The 23,761-nt window shown below is 34.4% G+C and overlaps 1 protein-coding gene across 1 annotated transcript in view; it reads left to right on the top strand.

The window, feature by feature from the left end:
* CABCOCO1 (ciliary associated calcium binding coiled-coil 1) overlaps positions 1-23,761 on the top strand; it is a 116,727-nt gene that overhangs the window by 4,294 nt on the left and 88,672 nt on the right. The window contains exons 2-3 of the mRNA XM_004427096.3: positions 4,794-4,897; positions 11,578-11,747. Of these exons, the coding sequence (XP_004427153.3) occupies positions 4,794-4,897; positions 11,578-11,747 (274 nt within the window). The remainder of the gene's footprint in view (positions 1-4,793; positions 4,898-11,577; positions 11,748-23,761) is intronic.

Genomic DNA, 23,761 nt, shown 5'->3' with positions numbered 1-23,761 from the left:
TTAGGTATGCAACCATGCATTCTTCAAATAAAGATTTTTTTAAATTTCCTCATCTCTAATATTTAAGCCACATATTTAGTTTTCTTATTGTATTAGTTAGAACCTCTATAGTGTGTTGAATTACAATAATGTTACTAGCCAGAATCCCTTTTTAGTTTCTGGTTTTCATAAGAATGACTTCAGTATTTCACCATTCAATATGATGTTTTGGCAAATAATCTTTTTCATGTATAGCTATTCCTTTTTTGGTGAGGATGATTGGCCCTGAGCTAACATCCATTGCCAATATTCCTCTTTTTGCTTGAGGAAGATTATCCCTGAGCTAACATCTGTGCCAGTTTTCCTCTATTATTTATATGTGGGGTGCCACCACAGCATGGCTTAACAGGCAGTGTATAGGTCGGTGCCTGGGATCCAAACCCGTGAACCACCGGCCACCTAAGTGGAGCATGTGAATTTAACCACTATGCCACCAGGCCGGCCCCTCGCTATTCTTTTTCTATGCGTATTTTACTGAGAGTTTTGCTGCTGAATTCTAGCAAATGGCTATTTAGTATGTATTTATATAATCATATCATTTTTATCATTTAATTTGACATAAAAAGTATGTTAGAATTGTTAAGGATGACCCATCCTTGCATTTCTGAGATTAACCTTATTTGGTCATAATGATAGCTTATTATTCTTTTAGTACACTGCTGGATTCAGTTTTCTAAAATATATTTTAATTAGAATTTTTGCATCTGAATTCATTAATGATTTTGGTTTATAATTTTCTTTTTGTGCTAGTTCAGGTTTTTGTATATAGACTATGCTGGCTTCTTAAAAATGAATTATCTACAGTTTGAATTATTAGGCTAGCAGAATTTATGTGTTCTTGATTGTTGGGTAGAACTTCAAGTATAAAACCATCTGGGCATGGTGACTTTTTAAAAAGTAGACTTCCAGTCTATTTCATGTTTAGTCAGATTCATTTTCTCCTTTACTCCATATCAATTTTGTTAACTTATATTTTCCTAGGAAATCACCCATTTTCTTATAATTTTCAAATGTATTTCCATTTAGTGTGGCATATATTTATTTTTTTATTTATTCTTTAATCACATTTGCCAAAGATTTGCCTGTTGTATTCAGTATTTGAAAGAACTAGCTCTAGCTTTTACTTATCCTTCTCTCATCTATTTTTTTTTATTTTTGTATTTTTCTGTTTCTTAAATTGGCTCCTCAGAGTGGCCAGGATTTTAGTCAGGTGAGCGAGGCACTCCTTGGGCACAAAATTTAAAAGGTGCCAAAAAATTCGTTAGTCAAGATACACTATATTTCAATGCAATACTTTAAAAAATAAAAATTAATGCAAAAAATCCACAACAGATCAAAATTTTAAATAAAGATAGGATCCGTATTACTGATTTTTCCTTTTGACTCAGTCTCCAGTATGGCTCAACATAGCACTGCTGCTCTAAAATTCATTTATTTTCAGGCTTGAAGAAAGCCTTTCAAAGTGTGGAAATTGTAGACCAGTTTATGTTCTCTATGACTTTGAAACCCTTCTTTAGTAATCCTGGGTGAAATGTGTTATTTCTTTTAATGAACATTTATTAAGAATCTTTTAAGACACTACCAGCAATAGATACAAAGATGCCCCCAAAAGCTTAAATTCTAAAAGAAAGACATGTATTCAAATGTGGGCAGTTTAGGTGACATTAGAGAAAAAATTCAGATAACAGATTATCTGGCAAATAATATTGGGCGTACAATTTTATTGCTGGTAGAATAACTCTAAAAGCCACCAGGTGGTGGAGTAAAATGAGTTACAGCGCAGTTCAGCTTAAATATTTTCCTAATCGGAGATAGAATTTTACAGAGAAAGCCACAATTACATATCCACATTTTTTATTAGCCTATTCACTAATTTTTTATTATCTTTAATTTTTACAAATCAGAATGTATGTGTTGAGAGATTAAAGATTTTTAACCATCTTATATCCTTTCTAGTGCAAGGCAGTGTGTAAACAAACAGAAAAGAGCTCTAGTTTAAAATAGATCCAGGAATTCAACTTAAAACAAAAAAACCCAGAGGCAAACCTTCCTACATACAAGATGATTATCTTAAGCCATCAAGTTTTAGTAAAAAATGAGGCACTAATATTAGGCATCTTAGCTAGAATTATTATTGTACAAAAGCTTAAGATTATTGTATTCTCTTTCATACTGTTCTTTTGTGACCTATTTTCTCCTATCTAGAGATTTTTCAAATCAAATAAAATTGATCTGAATGTCTGTATAATTTACCTTTCATGTTTATCTTTATTCGTTATTAATAATGATAACAATCTTGTGTGTATTAAAACATCTCAAAATCATTTTTTAACTTGATTCCAAATTTAGGTTCAAATGACTTTCTGTAAGTCACAAAATTAATCAGTAGTCAAATCATCATGAGATCTCCAAGTCTAAGTCCTGCTTTTCATCAGGCTCCATCATCTAACAATGTCATCATGAGATGGAGATGAATTCAGACAGTCTATTAACAACCTATGTATATAACTAGGATCTGCAGAATTCTAAAAACAAGTAGAAGATTGCGTAAGTGTCCCTGAGGAATTTACAATCTAATGGGATTGACAGTGCAGAAATAACTATAGTTTATTACTAATAATAAAAAAATATATATAAGCGACAAACATTTAAACAAATATATAGTCATACATTATGGACTAAAATACTATCCTATCTAAAAACTGAGGGCCTTTAATTCATTTTACAAATATATGAGTGCCTACTAGGTGTAAGTTATTATTTAAGGTACTAAAATAGTTTTTTCATATTGAGTTTATAATCTGGTTAATTTGCTAACCCTAGATTACAAAAGGTAGCTAATAAAGTAGCATATTTTATTTCAAACTAGATTTTCAAAAATAAAAATATAATAACCTAATATTACATTAAAAACATTAAGCTGATTACCATTACCAATAAGTTTTAGCTTTGAGGTTTTTCTACTCTTGAAAAGGAATAAGGAAAATTTGGGATGCGATCTGGTTAACTCTAGCAAAGCATTTCCTTGCTGTTCTTATTTATTGGGGCCCATTCACATGGAAGGATCAATAACTATTTGTTGAATTGAAAACATTTGCCCCTTTTCTCCCCCAAATCTCACAATCCTAGATTTTTTGTGGAGCTGCTGCTGTCTTACTCTGTTTCTGAGTCTCCCCTTCCATTCCCCAGTCACAGCTCTTCTCCTCATGCTCTGGCTTTGGGTAGTTTCATCCATTCTCATACTTGCAGCTGACTCCTAAACCAACATCTTTAAAGTTGACCTTTCTGACTGTAGCATGTCTAATTAACCTCTAAACATTTCTTTCTTGGTATGCATACTTCACCTTAAACTCAACCACTGAAACCAAACTCATCTTGCCTTCTTAAAACTAGCATCATCTTCCAAAACTCTTATTTCTATTGGTGTAACGAGAGTTGGTACTCTGAACAAAAGGATTTGTCTGAGGGTTGAACAGGAGCTGAAACTATATTCACAAGCCATGCACTTGGGCACAGCGCTGTGTCAGCCTCGGGAAAAGCCCTGTTAGGGTTTCCTCCACCCAGAGAATGCCTTTGTCTGGTTCACACAAAGGTGGCATATGTGCTGTTGGAGACCCTGAGCATCATCATCTTTTTCTTCCAGTCAGCTATTTCAGAAACTCAGAATCTCCACTCATTCTTCCCTCTTTTAGTCCCCTCTATATAATATGTTGCATTCACCCCTTTCTTTTCATGCACAGTGCTAGGGGCCCAGTTCAGCCCAATGCCTCATTCCTGAACTGTTTGAATGACCTTTTCATTTAACTCTTCCTCTGCATCCTTTCTCTGCTCTTGTGTTTCCCTCACCCTGCAACACATTACTCTTCCTTAAAGCACAGTTTTATCTTGTCATTTCACTGCTCAAAAACTTCATGAGTTTCCTGTTGTCTGTATTATCAAGAACCAACTCCTCAGCCTGTCATTCTTCAACCAGCCAGGGTCTAAAATATTTATGGTCCCTGGCACAATATCTTACATCTTGTAAGCACTCAGTAAATATTTAATGAATTATTAAATTTAAAACCTTCCACAATATATTCCTGATGCCCACATCCCACCTAGGTCCAACTAATGCCCCACATGTACCCTAAGCACCATTGTGAGCTACTTCATATTTACAGAACCGGTATCCAACTGTTCTGTCTTCATAACTTTGGTGTTGCTGATAATTCACCCGGGGCATTATCCAGGTCAGATCTCACAAAATCCACTCTGGAACTCCTCCCTGTAGATTTTCCTTGTCCTATCCCTGTCCTTATTCTTTATTTTAGATTAAATGCCACATTTATTATGACTCACTTAGTATCTTATTTTCTTGTTTTAAAGTCACCTTGGTTTGTTCGTCCCAGTAGATGTTAAGCTTCTTGGGGCTAGCAAGTCTTACTTCCTTGTCTTTGCCTTCTCTTGAGCCCCAAGTTCAATGAGAAATATGTAGATATTCAAAAACATTTTCTAATTGAAAACCATCACCCAGTTGTAAATACACACAGAAGACAGATTGAGTAGTTATTTGACTTTTCAGAAGAGAGGTACCATTAGCTAAAAACAGAAAAGAAAAATGATTATCAAGAAGACTGTGATTTTGAATTTTTTTTCCTGATAGCGACTAAATCATAGTAAGGACAAAAGGACAAATTTTGATATTATTAGGATTAATATGTAAAACAAGTGATGGAAATAACTCATTCCACATTTTTTTTTTTTTTTTTTGGTAGAGAGATGTTGACTTCCAGGAGCATGAGAAGATTCTATCTCCAGATTTTCTTTCAGTTGCTCAAATCACTGAAATGCTAGCAGAGGACGTAGATGGAGTTCAACAGTAAGCATTTTAATATTACAACCAAATAGAGAACAGTTCTAGTTCTGCATCTATAAATGACCATGATATTTTATTACATATTTTAAACTTTTTTTCACAATATTTGTTGCTATATTGTGCAGAGTTATATATATTCAGACTTTGGAACACAAACATTCTCAAACAACTGACTTTTTGCACTACTCAGCTGTCTTCTTTATAGGAAAAATGCATTTCAAGCCAACTTGTTAATATTAACCAAGAATAGGGATTTATTATTAAAATCAGTCTTCAGCCTGTGCCATCTTCTACTTTTCTCTTTCGTTCATAAAACTGACTGTCAATTTGCACAAGAACCTAAAGGGCCTTCTGTCTCATCATAACAAGAATGTTATGTTTTCTATAACATTACTAGTCAATACATTTAATTATTTTGGAAATCTTAAATATTAGCCATCTATCTGTCATTTTTATTGGATATGAAACTATACGGAGTACTCTGATTTCATACATTTTGCTTAAAAATGTGACTATAACTGAATTTATAGGCAACAATTCTAATATATGTACATCTCACTCTTAAAGCCATTTATTTCTACAGTACATCTTTTACTTAGAACTCTAGTCAGATATATCCAACAAGACAGATTCCTAAAAGGAGTTTTTAGTAATCACTCATTTTAGAAATTATCTCACTCTAATAATGGAAGCCCAATTGGCCGAAATGTGTGGAGAGTGGGGGTGATGTGATGTTCTGGACCGTAATGTCCCAGTGTAAGGTCTCTGCAGGCCAGTCCTTGGATGTAAGCAGGGCATTATGGACCATAATGGACAAATAGAAAATGACTCTGTCAGCGGTTATCGTTTGCAAATCTTAGAAACGTTATGGAATAGAGGCGATTTACTACTGAGAAGTAAATATGACAGATGTACTGGCCGGAAGAGAAAACTGAGGAGGGAAGCCATGTTAACAGCAGGCGAATGACACTGACAGGCCCTTTCCCAAGATACTCTTCACCTCCAGTGCCTGCAAATCCTGCTAAAAATCCCGATGATCTGTGATTTGGCCGTACTGCTTACTAACTGCATCTTTATAAGTATTAGTCAGTCAATTAAAAATTTCACAGATTTTAGACAATATTTCATGGTGATCTTACCATTTTTATAGAAGTGAATGCTCATTGGGAATTCTGATTCTTAGTGTCAGAATTGATTAGTAAGATGCATTCATTATATTAATATCACTGATTATTTATGCTTTAAGTAAAATATTATTTTCCATTTCTAGGTAGTCCCAAATATTGTTGAACACTGAAATGCAAAAAATAGGTATTTAATCCTAGGCAAAATAATACAATGCAAATGACAGATATTTAATATAGCTTATAATTTATTTGTGTTAAATATTAAAAGATGTTATATTAAGTGCAATTAATATTAAATAAAAGTTATGGCAAACAAATGCTTTTTGTTTATTTCTTACATCTTAAGTTGTACTGTGTATTGTACCTTGTGTGACAATCTTTTCTTTTTCATTTATTGACTTCCTTTGGTGTTAAATATCTAGATTCTAAAAGTATTTTTAATCTTTAAGAGGTGAAGTCTTGGGGCCGGCCCTGTGGCTTAGCGGTTAAGTGCGCACGCTCCACTGCTGGCAGCCTGGGTTCGGTTCCTGGGCGCGCACTGACGCACCGCTTATCAGGCCATGCTGAGGCGCCGTCCCACATACAGCAACTAGAAGGATGTGCAAGTATGACATAAAACTATCTACTGGGGATTTGGGGAAAAAAAGGAGGAGGATTGGCAATAGATGTTAGCTCAGAGCTGGTCTTCCTTGGCAAAAAGAGGAGGATTGGCATGGATGTTAGCTCAGGGCTGATCTTCCTCACCAAAAAAAAAAAAAAAAGGAAATGAAGTCTAGGACAACGTAAATCATACAGAGGGTGGTACGGAAGTTAGCAGTATAGAAATAACTAGGTTCAACGGCAGGTTGACCTTTCAGACCATCTCATTAATAGAATTCACCTGAAATAATCTCAAATTTTAGGACATCAGTTTTGGATGGATGACACCAGTGTTATGTCAGGAGCCATTTCTTTGCAAAGTGATTTTCTTGAGGTTCTTTATATGATTTTTGTAACAGTAATCCTGAAACATTTGCAATCAGTCGTTCACCTTCCATTTAAAATAGCATTATTGTAAACGAGGATTATATCCCTTTCAAAATGGCAGAAATATAATTTAGGTATCCTGTCACCAAGTGACAGAAGTATGCCCAAATCGTATAGTCTGCAAAGCTATAAACCTATTTAAATAAATTATAGGAAATCAGCACATTTTCTACCTTTTAAAATTAAAAATTATGCTCCATGAAAGCAGCCAACCGAATGAAACATTAAAGTATCATTAAAACATATGTCTGGAGTACACTTCAAGCAAAGTTAAATGTCTGGGTCCATTTCTCATGATCTCCTAACTACTATCAATCATTCATGTTTTAATATAACCCTGATTTTATTCACAGATTCACCAAAATCCTTTTTTTTTCTTTTTGTGAGGAAGATCGGCCCTGAGCTAACATCTGCCAATCCTCCTCTTTTTGCTGAGGAAGACTGACCCTGAGCTAACATCCACGCCCATCTTCCTCCACTTTATATGGGACGCCACCACAGCATGGCTTGCCAAGAGGTGCATCGGTGCGCGCCCGGGATCTGAACTGGCGAACCCCGGGCTGCTGCAGCAGAGCGTGCACACTTAACCGCCTGCGCCACTGGGCCAGCCCCCAAAATCCTTTTTGAAAAAAGGATATGGACGAAATTGAAAATAACTATTTAAGCATAGAACTAACACTGAGAGATCTTTTAATAACCTTTCTATAACTGGGCTTCCATGAACTGTTCAGCTCTTGCCTTAAGGCTTATTTCCACATGTCATCATATTTAAAAAATAAAATGCACTCCAATTTCAAGAGGGTGCAAGAACAGTGTAATATTTTTACAGAAAATCTTGGTGAGACAAAGTAGATGGTTACATCATCTATCACTGTAGCAAAACTTCCTAAACCACTGTTAAGCATCTTTCCCTTTCCCTACATTCTCTCACACTACAGCTGTGGCCACCTCTCTCCTCTCCCCTGTTCCATCTCCCCTTATCCACTGAGGAAAAGCCTACGAATTTGCCGGTAAAATGCATGGAAACTTTGCATTCAAACCTGAGCAGCATCTGCTCCAAATGCCTCCCTGTATAATCTCCTTTGGAATGAAATGACTGAACAAAGAATAGAAATGGTAAATATTTAGCCATACGGTTCAAGTTGAAGATTAAGATTCAAATGGTACTAGGGAAGTTGATGGAGGGGCCAGGGAGGGGGTGCAGGGAGAGCAAAGGTGGAGGGATCTCAAAGAGATTTCACCAAAATATTCTTAGGCAAATAGTTGTCTTCATTCATATACAATTAAACAATGAAAAAATAAAAATGAAAAGCTAAGAACACATGCAACTATTCAGGTCAAATATTTAATTAAAAAAAAACCAACATAGTATCACAGATGAAGAGTACACTTAGAAGGAAGACTAACTGCTGTAAACAGAAGAAAATGTTAGGCAAAAGCTGATGATTAAAGAGGGCGTTGATTCTGCAAAACGAGAGATTAAAGAGATGATAAAATATGTAAATAAGAAGCTTTTAGAACTAAGGCAAGAAACTAAGGGTAAAGAATAAAACCAATGTAGAATTTATCTTGCTGAAAATCAGGTCAGTAATGTGGGAAATAAATTTAAGAAAACTTATACAAAATGCAGATTAAAGCAATTAGAAGATGTTAGAATATACATTCAACATAGTGAATCAGAAAAAAATAACTTAAGCTTCATAAAATAAAAGCTTTGATTTTAATATTTTAATGGAGTAAAACTTCATCTATTACCTTATCTCTGGGATAAAGTAAGTCACCTAGAGAGGAAAATAATCAGACAGGCCTCAGACTTTTCCTTAGCAACATCAGGAAAATTTAGGAAGTCAAAAGAATGTAATTACAGAATAAAATACTAATTTGGGTTGTTGTTTTAGTTAATCCACCTGATTTTATTTTAATGTATTGGGTGAGGTAGTATTTTATTTTCTATATGGATAGCCAATTCTGCCAGCACCGTTTTTGAAGAGTTCATACCTCCCTCACTGATTTGAAATACTACCTCTGTCATATACCAACTTCCCAATATATTGGATCTGTTTCTGGGCTTTCTACCTATTCCATTGGCCTATTTGTTGAGCCCATTAAAATACCACAAGTTTTTATTACTCTATAAGTTTTCTTACTGACTTCCATTTAAGAACAAATTATATTATACATTAAACATTGAAAAATAAGTCTTGCTGACTGATATCCACTGCAATTATAAAGATGCCTGGATAGTAAGGTAACCTCCCCTCCCCTAGTGTGCCTGTCTATTCATATCTACATTCACCAGTTGAGTTGTGGGCTTGAAAAAATGTATCAGGATGCTTTTAGTTGCATATAACACAGAAAACTGATCATATTGACTTAAAAAAAGTATACACACACACACATATGTATATGTAAAATATCACATAACAAGATGTTGAGAGAGAGATTGATCCCAGTATTGGTTGACTCAAGGCCTCAATAGTATCAAAAAATGAGGCTTAATCTTAGGGCTGATTTTTCTTATGGTTATAAGATGGCTGCCAGTAGCAATCAGAGCTACTTATTTACTCTTGTATTTTCGTTCCACAGAAGAAAATGAACCTCACCATTAGTTATTAATTAATTAGAACAATTTAGAAGAGTGCCCACCATAGACCAATAATTATTATAGAGAATGCTATTTACTAAATGGCATTACAGGAAGGGAGATGAGATCACCATGACTGGCTTAGAAGAATCAGAGCTCACTTTGAGGTGAGGTCTGTCCTGATACCACTATACTGAATGGATGTTAGAGAGTTAGTTAAACATAACTTCAGTTTTACTTGTTCCCAAACTTGTTTAATCCTGCTGCATTTATTATTCGGATCATATAGTTGATTTCAAAATCATGAATAATAAGGACTTCTGTTTTTTGTTAAATGGCAGTATAAAGTCGTCGCGCACACACTTCCTCAGAAATAATATATAAGCAACAAGGAAGTACCAATTCCATCTTTGTCCGAACAAGGAGAATGCTCAAAACCCAAACCACAAAATGCGAGGATGACTGCCAGAAACACTATAGAGCAAGCGGAAGGGCAGGGAAAAGGACAAGTAAGATGCACATAGTTGAAGACCTTAGACTGAGCTAAAAAATACACTTCTTCTCCCAGGTGAGGAGGAAATCCTGAAGTGCTATTCCAAGAGCCTTTGTTTACAACAGCAGGACCAGGATGTACAGGCTTGGACCAGATACTTCCCATATTTACAAGAAATAGATTGGTTATATGATAGGAAAGAGAAACTCTCTTACTTTTTTTCTTTTTCCCCACTCATTGAAAAAAGAGTATAAACTAGAATAATTGACGCAAACTTATTTCATACAGAAAATAGCTTGTAACATGGCCAAGTTTCAGTACTGAACAAAGAATATGCATACAAAGACATTGCAAGAAAAAGAAAATATTTGAAGAATAGGAAAAAGGATTGACAGGCAAAGAAAATACACCAGAAAAATACAGCTATGAGCAGACCAAAAACTATGGTCAAATATTTATCATGAATTAAAAAAACTTATAAAGCAATCACAACAAGAGCATAAAACCAAGATATAAAAACTCAAGGAAGAGATACTAAGAAATAAAGGGTGATAAAACATGTAAAAAAAAAAAAGTGTAGAGGGACCAGCCTGGTGGCGTAGAGGTTAAGTTTGTGCGCTCCACTTCAGCCGCCTGGGGTTCGCAGGTTCGGATCCCAGGCACGGACTGACTCACTGCTCATCGAGCCATGCTGTGGCGGCGTCCCTTGTAAAGTAGAGGAAGATGGCACAGATGTCAGCCCAGGACCAATCTTCCTCAGCAAAAAGAGGAGGATTGGCAATGGATGTTAGCTCAGGGTTAGTCTTCCTCAACACACACACAAAAAAAAAAATAGAAAAGGAAAAATCTTGCAGAGGTGAAATTTATAAGCAGCCCAAGGGAGAATTAACACTGCTCAAAACACTAAGGGACACAGAAGACTGTAATGAGAAAAGCATATAAAATGGAAATGAAATCAATTTGAAAAAAAATTTTGAAGGTTAAAGAGAAAATTATAGCCATAGAAAAATGGAATAAAATGTGTACAATTGGAATTCTTTAAGAAAGAAAACAGAGCAAATATTTAACAATCTATTTCCAGAACATTGTCAGAAATAAAAGAAACTCAACTGTATAAATGGAAAAAGGCATTGCATTTCATAGAAAAAAATCCAGTAAAGTTGCTATACTTCAGAGGTGGAAGAAAGAAGAAGCGGATGAGGGAGAGAAGGAGGAGAAATAGAAGAAGAATAAAGAAGTGGAGGAAAAAAACAAAGAGTTTTCTCTCTCTCTCTCTCCGTTTCTCTTTTGAATGTTATTTTGGATTTAGGATTTTAATACAACTATGGCTATTTTTAGATTATGAGCATTACAGAATTTTCATTCAAAAAAAATCTGTGTTTTCAAAACTTAGAAAAAGAACTGTTCAATATTTAAGCTGATTTTAATATCTGGATTTTTCTTTTTGTTACAGAAAACTGGAAAAGTTTTTAAATTTCAAAAATCTTCAAACCTGTTTAAAGGAAGCCATTCTACTAGATTATTATGTGTCTGGATTTTTGTGGGCTAGAGAAATGGACTTTTCTGTTATTCAATATTCAAAATTTATGACTTTACTAGATATGTTACTTCATAATCTTAAAAGTAAGTACATTATTTTTCGCTCTAAGAAAAGAAAATTTAGTCCACCATCTACATGAATGTTCTTAAGCAAAATTTCCTAATTTTATTGTAATTCCTTCAATGAAAATTACGGTTTTATCCTGGGTATAGCAAAGATATAGTTTATATATTTGTTAAGTTGTAAAACTTCAAATAGTACTTAACAAGGCTAAAGTTCCCTTAATAATTAATTTGCCAAAGATATGTTAATTTCATTTAAAAATCTTATCAGTGCCATCCATCCCCAAAATGTCAAGTAGTTCACATTTATTTAGGTTTTTTTTTATTGTTGGAGCTGTTTCATCTCATCTTACCCATAAGTATTACTGGGATATCTCAAAATATCTTACTTCTCCCTGATAAGAAGAGGTACTTTGGTCAATATGAAAACCACATTAAATAGGCATTACTCATATATAGTTAGATTTTGTGATTTTTTTTCCTTAGATAAAATTGAAATGAGTTACTACAGGAAATTTGGAAATTATTCCTTGGAGCAATTTTAAATGTGCTAACTTTTGTTTGAGAATAAATAGAATTGTTTCTTGGAAGGAGAAAAAGAAGGATATCTATTTATTTATTTATTGCCAACTCTGTGTGCTAGGCACTATGTTTTGGTTCTAATCTTTAACATACGTTATTGAACCTCAGAGAAACTCCTGCAGGGGGGTCTTAGGACCGCTATCTCCGAGTTTAGCAAGCAGTCCAGAGAACAAGGTTGCGTAGCTGGGAACTGGCAGAACTAGAACTTGAATCTGAGACCGTAGAACCAAGAGGCCGAGAGCACACTAAACGGTAAAGGTGTTTGCATCTCGATGGGCAGACATGTTTGTGTCAGTTGGAGGCAACTTCTTTCATTTCTTTTCTTTTTGGTTTGCTTGTTTTTAGTTTCTTTTTTTTTTTTTCTTTCTTTAAATTGGGCGGGTAGAAGACCTTGCTCCCCCTAAAGAATTGTCACCACCATCCTAGCAAAATTTGTGGATGCCTTGTGGTCACAAAAAACCTATTCTGAGTTCTGAGTATCAATTTCTAACTACACAGACGCAGGGGAAATTTTAAATGAGTTAGCAAAACTAATAGAGAAACCACTCATGCTCTAGGCACCCTTCCTGCTCCTCGTCACCCTTTACAAGGGAAGAATTGGTGGTTCTTGTGTATGAAGAGAAGGAATCATTATTTTCCTTCTCTACAAGTGGGAGAATTTCATCTTTTACTTAGGTATGTAGTGCCATGTTAAAGATAAATAACTGTACCAATAGAAGAAAAAAATAATTATACTTGATAATGAAAAAAATTGTATGATATTAACTGACTGATTTCAAATTATCCTGCACAGGGGAAACATGGTATAAAGCTAAAACAAAAACTGAAGTCTCAGGGGCTAGTCTTGAGACTTTAGTCTTTTCCAATACTAGAATTAAAGATGCATACTTTATTATCAAATACCTAATAAGTAATATAATATTGTTTCAGTTTCAATCACTAAACTACAACCTTCCAAAAAGAATTCTTAGTAAATCATCAAAAAGACAGACTTTGGCTGTTTCTTTTTTCTCCTCATGACACAAATATTTATAGAATCTTTGAGTACTACATGGCTCTAAATATATGCTTTCAACACTATTGCCAAAATTATTCAGCAAACATGTAAATCTCAACTTGCGTGGAAAATAATAATAAATAGATGCCAATAATAAGATGAAATGGATGTTGAGATTATATGTCCAAGACTTCAAAACAGCTATTATAAAAGTGCTTAAGTGAACAATTGCAAACATTCTTGAAACAAATATTAAAATATAAAGAATCATGAAAGAAATGGAAGGTATAAAGAAGAAACAAATGGAAATTTTGGAACTAAATTATACAATAACCAAAATTAAAATCTCACTGGATGGAATTAATAGCAGAATGGAGAGGAGACAATGGAAAAATCAGTGAACTTGAAGATAGAGCAATACGAATTATCCAATCTGAACAATACAGAGAAAAAAAGACGAACAAACAAATGAACAAAACGTCCAGGACCTATGGGATGACCAAAGTTCTAATATACATATCATCAGAGTCCCTAAAGGACAGGAGAAGGATACAGTGCTGAACAAACATTTGAAGAAAGAATGGCTGAAAACTTCCCAAATTTGGCAAGATATAAACCTGTAACTTCAAGAAGCTGACTGGACCACAAACAGGGTGAACCAAAAGTAAAACACTATCACCCAACTGGATCTAATTGACATTTATAGAACAGTCCACCCCAAAGCAGCAGAATAGTCATTCTTTTCAAGTGCACATGGGAATTCACCAAGGTGGACCTATCCTGGGTCATACAGCAACCTTAAATTTAAATTAATTGAAATCATACAAATATGGTCTCTGACCATAATGGTATTAAACAAGCAATTAGAAATACAAATATGTCAGGAAAATCTTCAAACACGTGGATATTACACAACACAATCCTAATAGTCCATGGGTCAAAGAAAGTCTCAACAGTTATTAGAAAAGATTTTTAGTAAACGAAAATGAAGATGAAACACATGAAAATTTGTGTGGTGCAGTGGAGCCAATGATAAGAGGGAAGTTTTTGTTTTTGTTTTTATTTATTTATTTTTATTTGTTTATTTATTTTTTGTGAGGAAGATTGTCCCTGAGCTAATATCTGTCGCCAATCTTCCTCTTTTTTTTGCTTGAGGAAGATTAGCCCTGAGCTAACATCTGTGCCGGTCTTCCTCTATTTTGTATGTGGGACACCGCCACAGCATGACTTGATGAGCAGTGTGTAGGTCCACACCTGGGATCCAAACCTGCGACCGCCAGGCTGCCGAAGTGGAGCATGCGAACTTAATCACTATGCCACCAGGCCAGCCCCTGGAGGGAAGTTTTTATCTTTAAAAACTTAATGTTAGAAAAAAATGTCTGAAATTAATAATCTAAGTTTAAACCTTAGTAAGCCAGTAGAGGAAAAAAGCGTCAATCAAGCAGAAAAGAAATAATAAAGAAGAGAAATCAATAAAATTGAAAACAGAAAACCAATACAGAAAATCAGTGAAACCAAAATCTGGATCCTTGATAAATGTGAAGCAAAACTGATGAAGGAAAAAAGATAGAAGGCAAAGATTATCGTTTTCGTGTATAAAAAAGGAGATATCACTAGAGGCCCTGCAGAAATGGGCCAATTCCTCAAAAACTAAAAACTAACAAAACTTACCCATGTTGAAACAGATAACCTGATAATCCTATAACTGTTTAAGAAGTTGAATTTGTTGCTAAAAAATTCTGGGAAAAAAATCTGCATGCCCAGATGTTTTCACTGGAAAATTCTATCTAACATTTCATGAATAAATACAACCAATTATACATATCTCTTCCAGAAATAGTAGAGGAAAGAACTCTTAACTCATTTTTGAGGTTAGAATTATCTTCGTACCAAAACCTGACAAAGACAATGGAGGAGGTGGGGAGGACATAGAGGAGGAGGACTACACACCAATATCCCTCAGGAACATAAATTTAAAAATTCTCAACAAAATATCAAAATGAATCAAGCAATATATAAAAAGAATAATACACATGACCAGTTGGGGTTTATCCCAGAAATTCAATACTGGTTCAGTATTTGGAAATATCATCAATGTAAATAGTCTAAACAACATGATCATATAAATAGATGCAGAGAAAGCATTTGACTAAATACGACATCCATTCATTATCTTTTGTAAAGAATAAACTGTCAGAAAACTAAGAAAAGAAGTGATATTCCTCAACCTCATAAAAGATATCTATAAGAAACCTAAAGCTGCCATCGTACTTAGTGGTGGAAAACCAAATGCTTTCACCATAAGATCAGGGTCAAGGCAAGAATGTCTGCTCTCACCACTCCTATTCAACAAGGGACTAGAAGCTGTAGCAATAAGTGCAATATGGTAAGAAAAAGAAATAAAACATATGCAGATTGGAAAGGAGGAAATAAAACAGTCTCTCTTCTCAGATGAAATGATTGTTTATATGAAAAATTACACAGAGTCAAAAAAAAATCTTAGAATTAATGAGTTTAGCAAGGTTTCAGGAATAAAGTCAAAACACAGAAGTCAGTTGTATTTCAATATACTAGCAATATGCATTGGATACCAAAATTTTAACAAATAATATCATTTATAATAGCTCAAAAAATAAAATAAAGAAGTACTTAAGCATAAATATAACAAAAAAATGTACAAAATCTATATGCTGAAAACTATAAAATGATGATAAAATAAATAAAAAGAAAACCTAAATAAATGGAAAAACATACTGTGTTCTTGAATTAGAAGTCTCCACATGGTAAAGATGTCAGTTCTTCCGAAATTGATCTGTAGATTTAATGCAATGTCAATCCAAATCCCAGCAGAGTTTTTTCCTATTCATACCCAAGCTGATTTTAAAATTTATATGGAAAGGCTAAGGACTTAGAATAGCTAAAACAATTTTGAAAAATAAGAATAAAGCTGCATAAATCACACCACCCAATTTTTAAGACTTACTATAAAGTTACAGTAATAAAGTCAGTGTGGAATTAGTGAAGGGATAAACATGTAAATCAATGGAATAGAAGACAGAATTCAGAAATAGACTCACACAAAAATGGGCATCTGATTTTTTTAAATAAATAGGCAGAAGCAATTCACTGGAACAGAGTAGTCTTTTCAACAAATGTTGGAACAACTGCTCATCTATATTGAAAAAAACACAACTCAACCTAAGCCTTACACTTGATACAATTAACTCTAATTGGATCATGGATATAAATTTAAAATGTAAAACTATAAATCTTTTAGAAGAAAACATAGGAGAAAATCTTCATGACCTGGGGTTATATGAGAAATTCTTATATATGACCCCCAAAACATGATCTATAACAGAAAAAATTGATAATTTGGACTTTATTAAATTTTAAAACTTTTGTTTTATGAAAGTCACTGTTAAAAGAATGAAAAGACAAGCAACAGACAGGGAAAAAATATTTGCAAATCACATATCTGACATAATATATAGAGAACTCTCAAAAGTTAACAAGAAGAAAACAAACAATCCTATTAAAAATGGGCAAAGCCATCAAAACCTGTAACTCCTGTCTAACCATGAGGAAAACAGACAAACCCAAACTGAGGAACATTGTACAACCTGTATCTGACAGGTACTCCTCAAACTGACAAGATTACCAAAAACAAGAAGTCTGAGAAACTATCAGGCTAGGAGAACCTCAGGAGACATGACTATAACCAAACAAGGGGGCCCGATGTTCAATGTGCATAAAAAGCCAATATATTATGGCACCAGCTTTTGAGAAAAGAAAAAGCTTTATTGCCAGGTTGACCGACAAAGAGACAGGAGGCAAGGCTCTCAAATCTGTCTGCTCATCCAAGGTTTAGGGTAAAGTTTAAGAGATTAGGGAGGGCTAGCTGGTATGCAGAAGCACTGGCAGGATGAGTTTCTATTGGCAGGTCAAAATTGTCTCTTCTGTGCATGCTCCTGGCTGGCTCGCTGCCCCTGAAAAACAGTTTAACTTTCTGTCACTAAGATGGGGTCAGTTATGGGAGGTTACCAGGAAAAGCACAGTAAACAATGGTAAAGTTTTGTGTAGATTTAAGTCATTGCCTTCTCTATTGATAAGAGTTTCTATAGATTTAGAGTCATCCTCCTCTTCCTGGCACAGAGAGGGAGATACCCTTACAAATGGAGGTTTTTCTTTTAAGTGTAAACTTCTCTTACAAAAGAGTAACTTCTATTAGGTTTTCAGAACTTTTTCTGTGTCTGCTGTTTCTTAATAATCATCAGCAATCAATCCTCTTTGGCATAAGGCTTATTTTGAGGTGGCAAATTCTGTTCCTGTCCTGTGGTTACATGACTACTAAATATGAATGTGGTATCCTGGATGAGATCCTGGAACACAAGAAAGATATTCAGTAAAAATTAAGGAAATCTAATAAAATATGGACTTTAGTTGGTTATAATATATAAATATTCATTTATTGGTTGTAATATATATGCATGATAATGTAAGATATTAAAAGTAAGAGAAACTGTGTATGAGGTATGCAGGAATTCTCAATATTATTTTTGTAATTTTTCTATAAATATAAATCTATTCTAAAATAAAGTTTATCTTTTTTTAAAAAATGGGCAAAGAATTTGAACAGACATTTTACCAAAGAAGATATAAAGATGGCAAACAGACACATGAAAAAATGTTCAGCATCATTAGCCATTAGGGAAAAGTAAACTAAAACTACTATGATACCACTACACACCTATTAGAATGGCTAAAATAAAAAATACTGAGAACACCAGTGCTAACAAGGATACAGAGCAGCTAGAACTCTTATATTTTCCTTATGGAAATGCAAAATGGCACAGCCACTCTGGAAAATGGTTGCCAGTTTCTTATAAAATTACATGACATCAATCCCACTTTTAGGCATTACTCTAAAGAAAGGAAAACATAGGTTCACACAAAAACCTGTACATGAATGTTTTGTAGCAGCTCTATTCATAAGTGCTGAAAACAATCCAAATGTCTGTCAATAGGTGAACAGGGGCCGGCCCAGTGGCGCAAGCGGTTAAGTGCGAGCACTTGCTGTGGCAGCCCAGGGTTCGCCAGTTCAGATCCCGGGCGCGCACCGATGCACTGCTTGTCAAGCCATGCTGTGGCGGCGTCCTATATAAAGTGGAGGAAAATGGGCATGGATGTTAGCCCAGGGCCAGTCTTCCTCAGCAAAAAGAGGAGGATTGGCAGATGTTAGCTCAGGGCTGATCTTCCTCACACACACAAAAAAAATAGGTGAACAGATAAACTATGGTATGTCCATGCAATGAACATAAATGGAACACTGTTTAGTAATAAAAATGAAAGAACCATGATACACACAATTTGGATGACTCTCAATAGCATCATACTGACTTAAAGAAGTCAATCTCAAAAGATTGTATACTGTATGATTACATTTATAGGACATTCTCAAAAAGATACAGCCATAGTGATGGAGAACAAATCAGTGGTTGCCAGAGGTTGGGGTGGGGAGAGGACGTGAAAGGATAGCATGGGGGAGTTTTCTGAGGTGATGTAACTGTTCTGTGTCCTAATTGTGGTGCTGGTGGTTACATGATCTATACAAGTGTTTAAGTTCATAGAAGTTGTACCCCAAAAGAAAAGTCAATTCCATTGTATGATAATTTTTTAAAATATTTACATATAAAAGCAAAGATAAAAGATTTAATGAAAGAAAAAATATATATGCTCTAACAAGAAGGAGAAACTACCTAGGAATTAACTTAAAAAAGAAATGTGCAAGTCCCATGTGAAGAAAACCTCAGAGCACTTTTAAGGGTCACAACGGAAGTTTTCAACATTTGGAAAAGGATCATAACATCCTTTGAAAGACTCAGCATCATAAACATGCTAAATCTCATCACGTTAATTTATAATATCAATATTCCAATGAAAATACCAACAGTTTTTTTGTTGATGGTTTTGCGGAGGGGGGCGGTTAGTTAGCAAGGTGATTCTAATAAAAATATGGAAGATAAACAAATACAAATAGCCAGAAAAACTGTCGTGAAAAAGTGTAATAAGCTATAGCATATTTTGTTGTAGTATTAGTAGTGTTATAAAATCTCAAATATTTGAGCACAGTGATGAATGACTAAATAGTCAGACCAAAGGAACAGAACAGAAAGTTTAGAAATAGATTCAAGGATTGGAATTCAGTATTTCTTAAAATGACATCTCAAATCTGTGGTGAAAAGATGTAATATTCAGTAAATAATGTTGAGACACCTGGGTATCCATCCAAAAAAATAAATAAATAAAATTGGATCCAAACCTCTCCCTGTCCATAAACCAGACTACATCCCAAATGGATCACATACTTGAATGTAAAATAAATGGGACTATAAAGATGTCAGAGGAAAATGTGTGTTAATTTCTTTACAACCTTGAGTGGGGAAGACCTTTATAATTATGCCTCAAAATTTTGAAGCCGTAAAGAAAAAGATAGTTAAATTTGATATATAAAAGTCAAAAATCTACAAAGAAAAAGATACCAAAGGAAAAATCAAAAGAAGAATAAGAAACTGTGAAAATTATTGCATCTCTGACACCAGCAAACAATTAAGTTCTGTAATATAAAAAGAGCATGCAGAAGCAAGAAGAAAAAGACCAATAATGCTATAGAAGAGTATGCCAAGGATATGACTAAGTGAACACAAATGATTCTTAAACAAATGAAAAGTTCAGCCTTAAAGATAATAAGAAAATGCTAATTAAAACTACACAGAAATGCCATTTGTCACATAGATTGACAGAACTGTAAAATTTTGGCAGCATTCTCAGCTATCAAAGCTGTAAGAAAACAGGTACTTTTGCATATTGTTAATGGAAGTATACATTTAAAAACCCCCTGTGGAGTGTAGGTTATCAGCTGTCTATCAAATTTACATATGTATTGTCCCTTTGACCCAGCCATTCCACTTTTGGGAACTTATCATACATATTCGCTTGCACACATGTAACCTGACATATGTAAAGTTATTAGTTGCAGTAAAAGCAAAAGATTAGAAACATCTACTGGAGACACCAGTGTGAACTCATGTTTAACTTAATATAGATACAGATGTATAGTTGTATAGTTAAGTGTACACACATATACTTCTAGCTCTGTCCACTGCGAGGGCCTGAAGTAATGACATCCCAGTAGCAATGAGCATACCCAGGACCCAGGTCTTGGCTTATAATTTCATTCTCTAGTTAAAAAAAGCCAGTGCTCCTTAGAGAAATGGCTGATTGTAGACATGGAGCAGGGAACATGAAAGATGAGCCCAGGGCATCTTGTAGTGGCCAAAAGTAAATGCTCAAAGATCAAAATGATGGGGGTATGTCAAAGGAATAGAGCAGCCAACTGAAAAAGCTCCCAGTGTCCAAAGTTGGAACAATTTGAACAAAAAAACAGTGATGAATTATAATTCATAGTATAAAATTAACATCCATGAATCCATACTGATATAAGTTAATGACTGAGTAAATAATTAGCTGGGGTAAAATAGACAAATCTCCCATACAGAATTTCTAATAATTTATATAGACACTTCACCCTTAAGAAGTTCAAGCAAAACTCCCCACCACTAAAGTATGGGCTGCACACCATGACTTTCTTCCAAAGGGGACAGTGTGGAAAGGGGGAAAAATGGTAACTTTACAATGGAGAAACCTGACAAAGACTACCTCAGCCAGTGATCAAGGCCATCATTAGTGAGGAGCCAGGTTAAATAGCATATACCCTTGATCTAACATGATGAGAGTGACAGCGTGGTCTTCCTCCCCAAAACCCTTAACCCCCATCTAATCATGACAAAAATAGCAGACAAACTCAAATTGGAGGACACACTACAAAATATCTGACTAGTACCTCTTAAAACTGTCAAGCACATCAAAAACAAGGAGAGTCTGAGAAACTGTCACAGTCTAAGAAGACATGACGACTAAATGTAGTGTGGTATCCTGGATGGGATCCTGGGACAGAAAAAGACTTTAATAAAAACTAAAGAAATCTAAAGAAAGTGTGAACTTAAAGTAGCAAAATTTGTTCGTTAATTGTGCCAAATGAACCATAGCAAAGTTCAGAGAGGAAACTGGGTAGGCGGTATATGGGAACTCGCTGTGATATTATTGCACCCTTTCTGTAAATCTAAACTACTCTGAAATTAAAAGTTTATCAGTAGGGATTAGCCTATTCCTAAAATGGAATATTACACAGCTGTAAAAAGGAAATAATGAGGAAGCTTTCTAGGTATTGTATGGAAAACTATATATTGTTATAAAGTAAAGCAAGGTACAGAATTGTGTGCTTTTGTTTATAAAAGACAAAAATGACAATTTATATATGTTTTTATTCATTATATACAAAGAAAAGCTAAGAAAATAGAGAAAAAAAACAATCATCAAAATTTTCTATAGGGAAGGGTGTGGGAATTGGGCATGTGGGGAACAGGAATTGGAGGAAGTCTTTTCACAGTATATCTTCACATCTGTTTTTGGAACTATGTGAATACATCACCTACGCAAAAGTTAAATTGTAAAAAAAGAATATATGACATGAACAGTCTTAAGCTTCACAACCTCTGAGCTGAGTCTTCACAAACTAGAAACAGAATAAAGGAAAGTAAAACATTTTCGTGAATCGCACATTCCAAATTGGACAAGATATTTCCATTTTAAACTTTCTGCATAACTTATAACTGACTCAAGAATATTTCATTTATGTGAAACTGCATATTGTTGATATCAGCTCAGAAATGAATTTTTAACGCTTGAGCAGGATGCATCCAACTCCTCATAAACCATGAGATACTGAAAGTACATATGTAAAACCTAACCAGAAAAAAAGCAAGGGATCTAGTTTTTCCTTCTAGGAGGGAAAAAAAAAAATCCCCCCAAACCTTTAAACCTATCAAGGTTATAGTTATCATCAGGATAGAATGTAACCTTAGCCAAGTGTGCCAGGGAAGGAGGTAAAGTTGTGTTTATACTTAAACCAAGAGATAGTAGAGTCCTGAGCACTCCCATCCAACAACATCTTAATAGAAAAAGCACGGAAGAGCACAGTCGGGGCTGTTAGCTGTAGAGTGGTCAATGCTAATGTAATGTGGGATCTACATTTTATACTGACTCAATTTTTGATCTGTTTCTTGTCTCAAACTTATGCTGCATTGTCTACAAGGCATTCTGCAGACAACCCACCTGGAATCAAATTGGATCAACTAAAAGATTATGGAACATAGGACTTGTATGTTTATCTCAAGAATATACATTTTGGGGTCTAGTTTTCCCAGGGCCTGACCAAGGACCAGCTTTAGAGTGTTAGACAGACTGGATATTTGGCCTCCATCCAGGTCCATGGGCCTAGATTGACTCCCCTGTGTATAACATGAAGATTAGTAAATAACCACAGTATACTTTTTAGTTCTATGAAGTTGTTTTCCCCCAAATAGGAATGATAATAATATGTAACATTTATGTAGGATTAACTTGTGCCAGTCACAGTGCCATTTGCTTTCCAAATGCTGTCTCGTTTAATTTACACACAACCTTGTGAGATAGGTCTATTTTTCTCCTCATTTTAAAAATGAGAAAAATAAATGAGATTCAGAGAGGTTAAATAATTCCTTAAGGTTACAAAGGTCAACCCCAGTGAGTGAGAGCCCATCCTCCTGACTACTGCATCAAATGTGCCTGGCTTTGGGCTGAATTCTAGAAAGCACTATACATATGTAATATACCAGTATGTGTATCTTTTCAGTTTACCAGGAGTTTCACATGCATTTCTAATTTGATCCTTACAACAACACTGTAATTTGGAAATTGATATTATTCTCATTTACAGATAAGGAAAATGAAACTCACATCTCCTATCTAATATGTTATGAGGCCGTTGTGAGGTACCATCTGAAGTCTTCCAACTTATTAAAGTGTGTTCTTTTATTACCCTAAATTTTTAAAGATAAATTTTATTTCTAACAGCCCTTACTATTTAAATGGTTTAATCTTTCGTATTTTAATCACATCACTAAAAGTGATTTTTGAAAGAGCAAATATTTCAGTTAGATAAGTGAAATGATAACTTTCCTAATTTTTAAAGCCATTATCTATAGAAAGACATTAGACATAGAAAAACAGTTTTAAAAAGTTAGTTATATTTCAACATAAGGAAATAGTCATATAAATGTATTTTTGTGCTTGATAAGTATAATTACATCTAGAATTATAATCAATTATCTAAGATTTTCTTTTTTCTCTGCACTTCTAATTAATACCATTTTATTAATAAAATGATTCAGGTTTTTAATCCATTCATTTCTAAATTGCTTTTATCCAACAGATTTTTCATTTTTGAAGTTACTCCCACAATTTCCAAAAGAAGTTTACCATGGAAAAAGAAATATACAATAATAATTGAGCTCCA

This window comes from Ceratotherium simum, chromosome 6 (assembly GCF_057802395.1).
Source record: "Ceratotherium simum simum isolate JZ-2026a chromosome 6, ASM5780239v1, whole genome shotgun sequence".
NCBI lineage: Eukaryota > Metazoa > Chordata > Mammalia > Perissodactyla > Rhinocerotidae > Ceratotherium > Ceratotherium simum.
The sequence above is the reverse complement of the archived record's forward strand: the minus strand, read 5'-3'. Positions and strand labels throughout refer to the sequence as shown.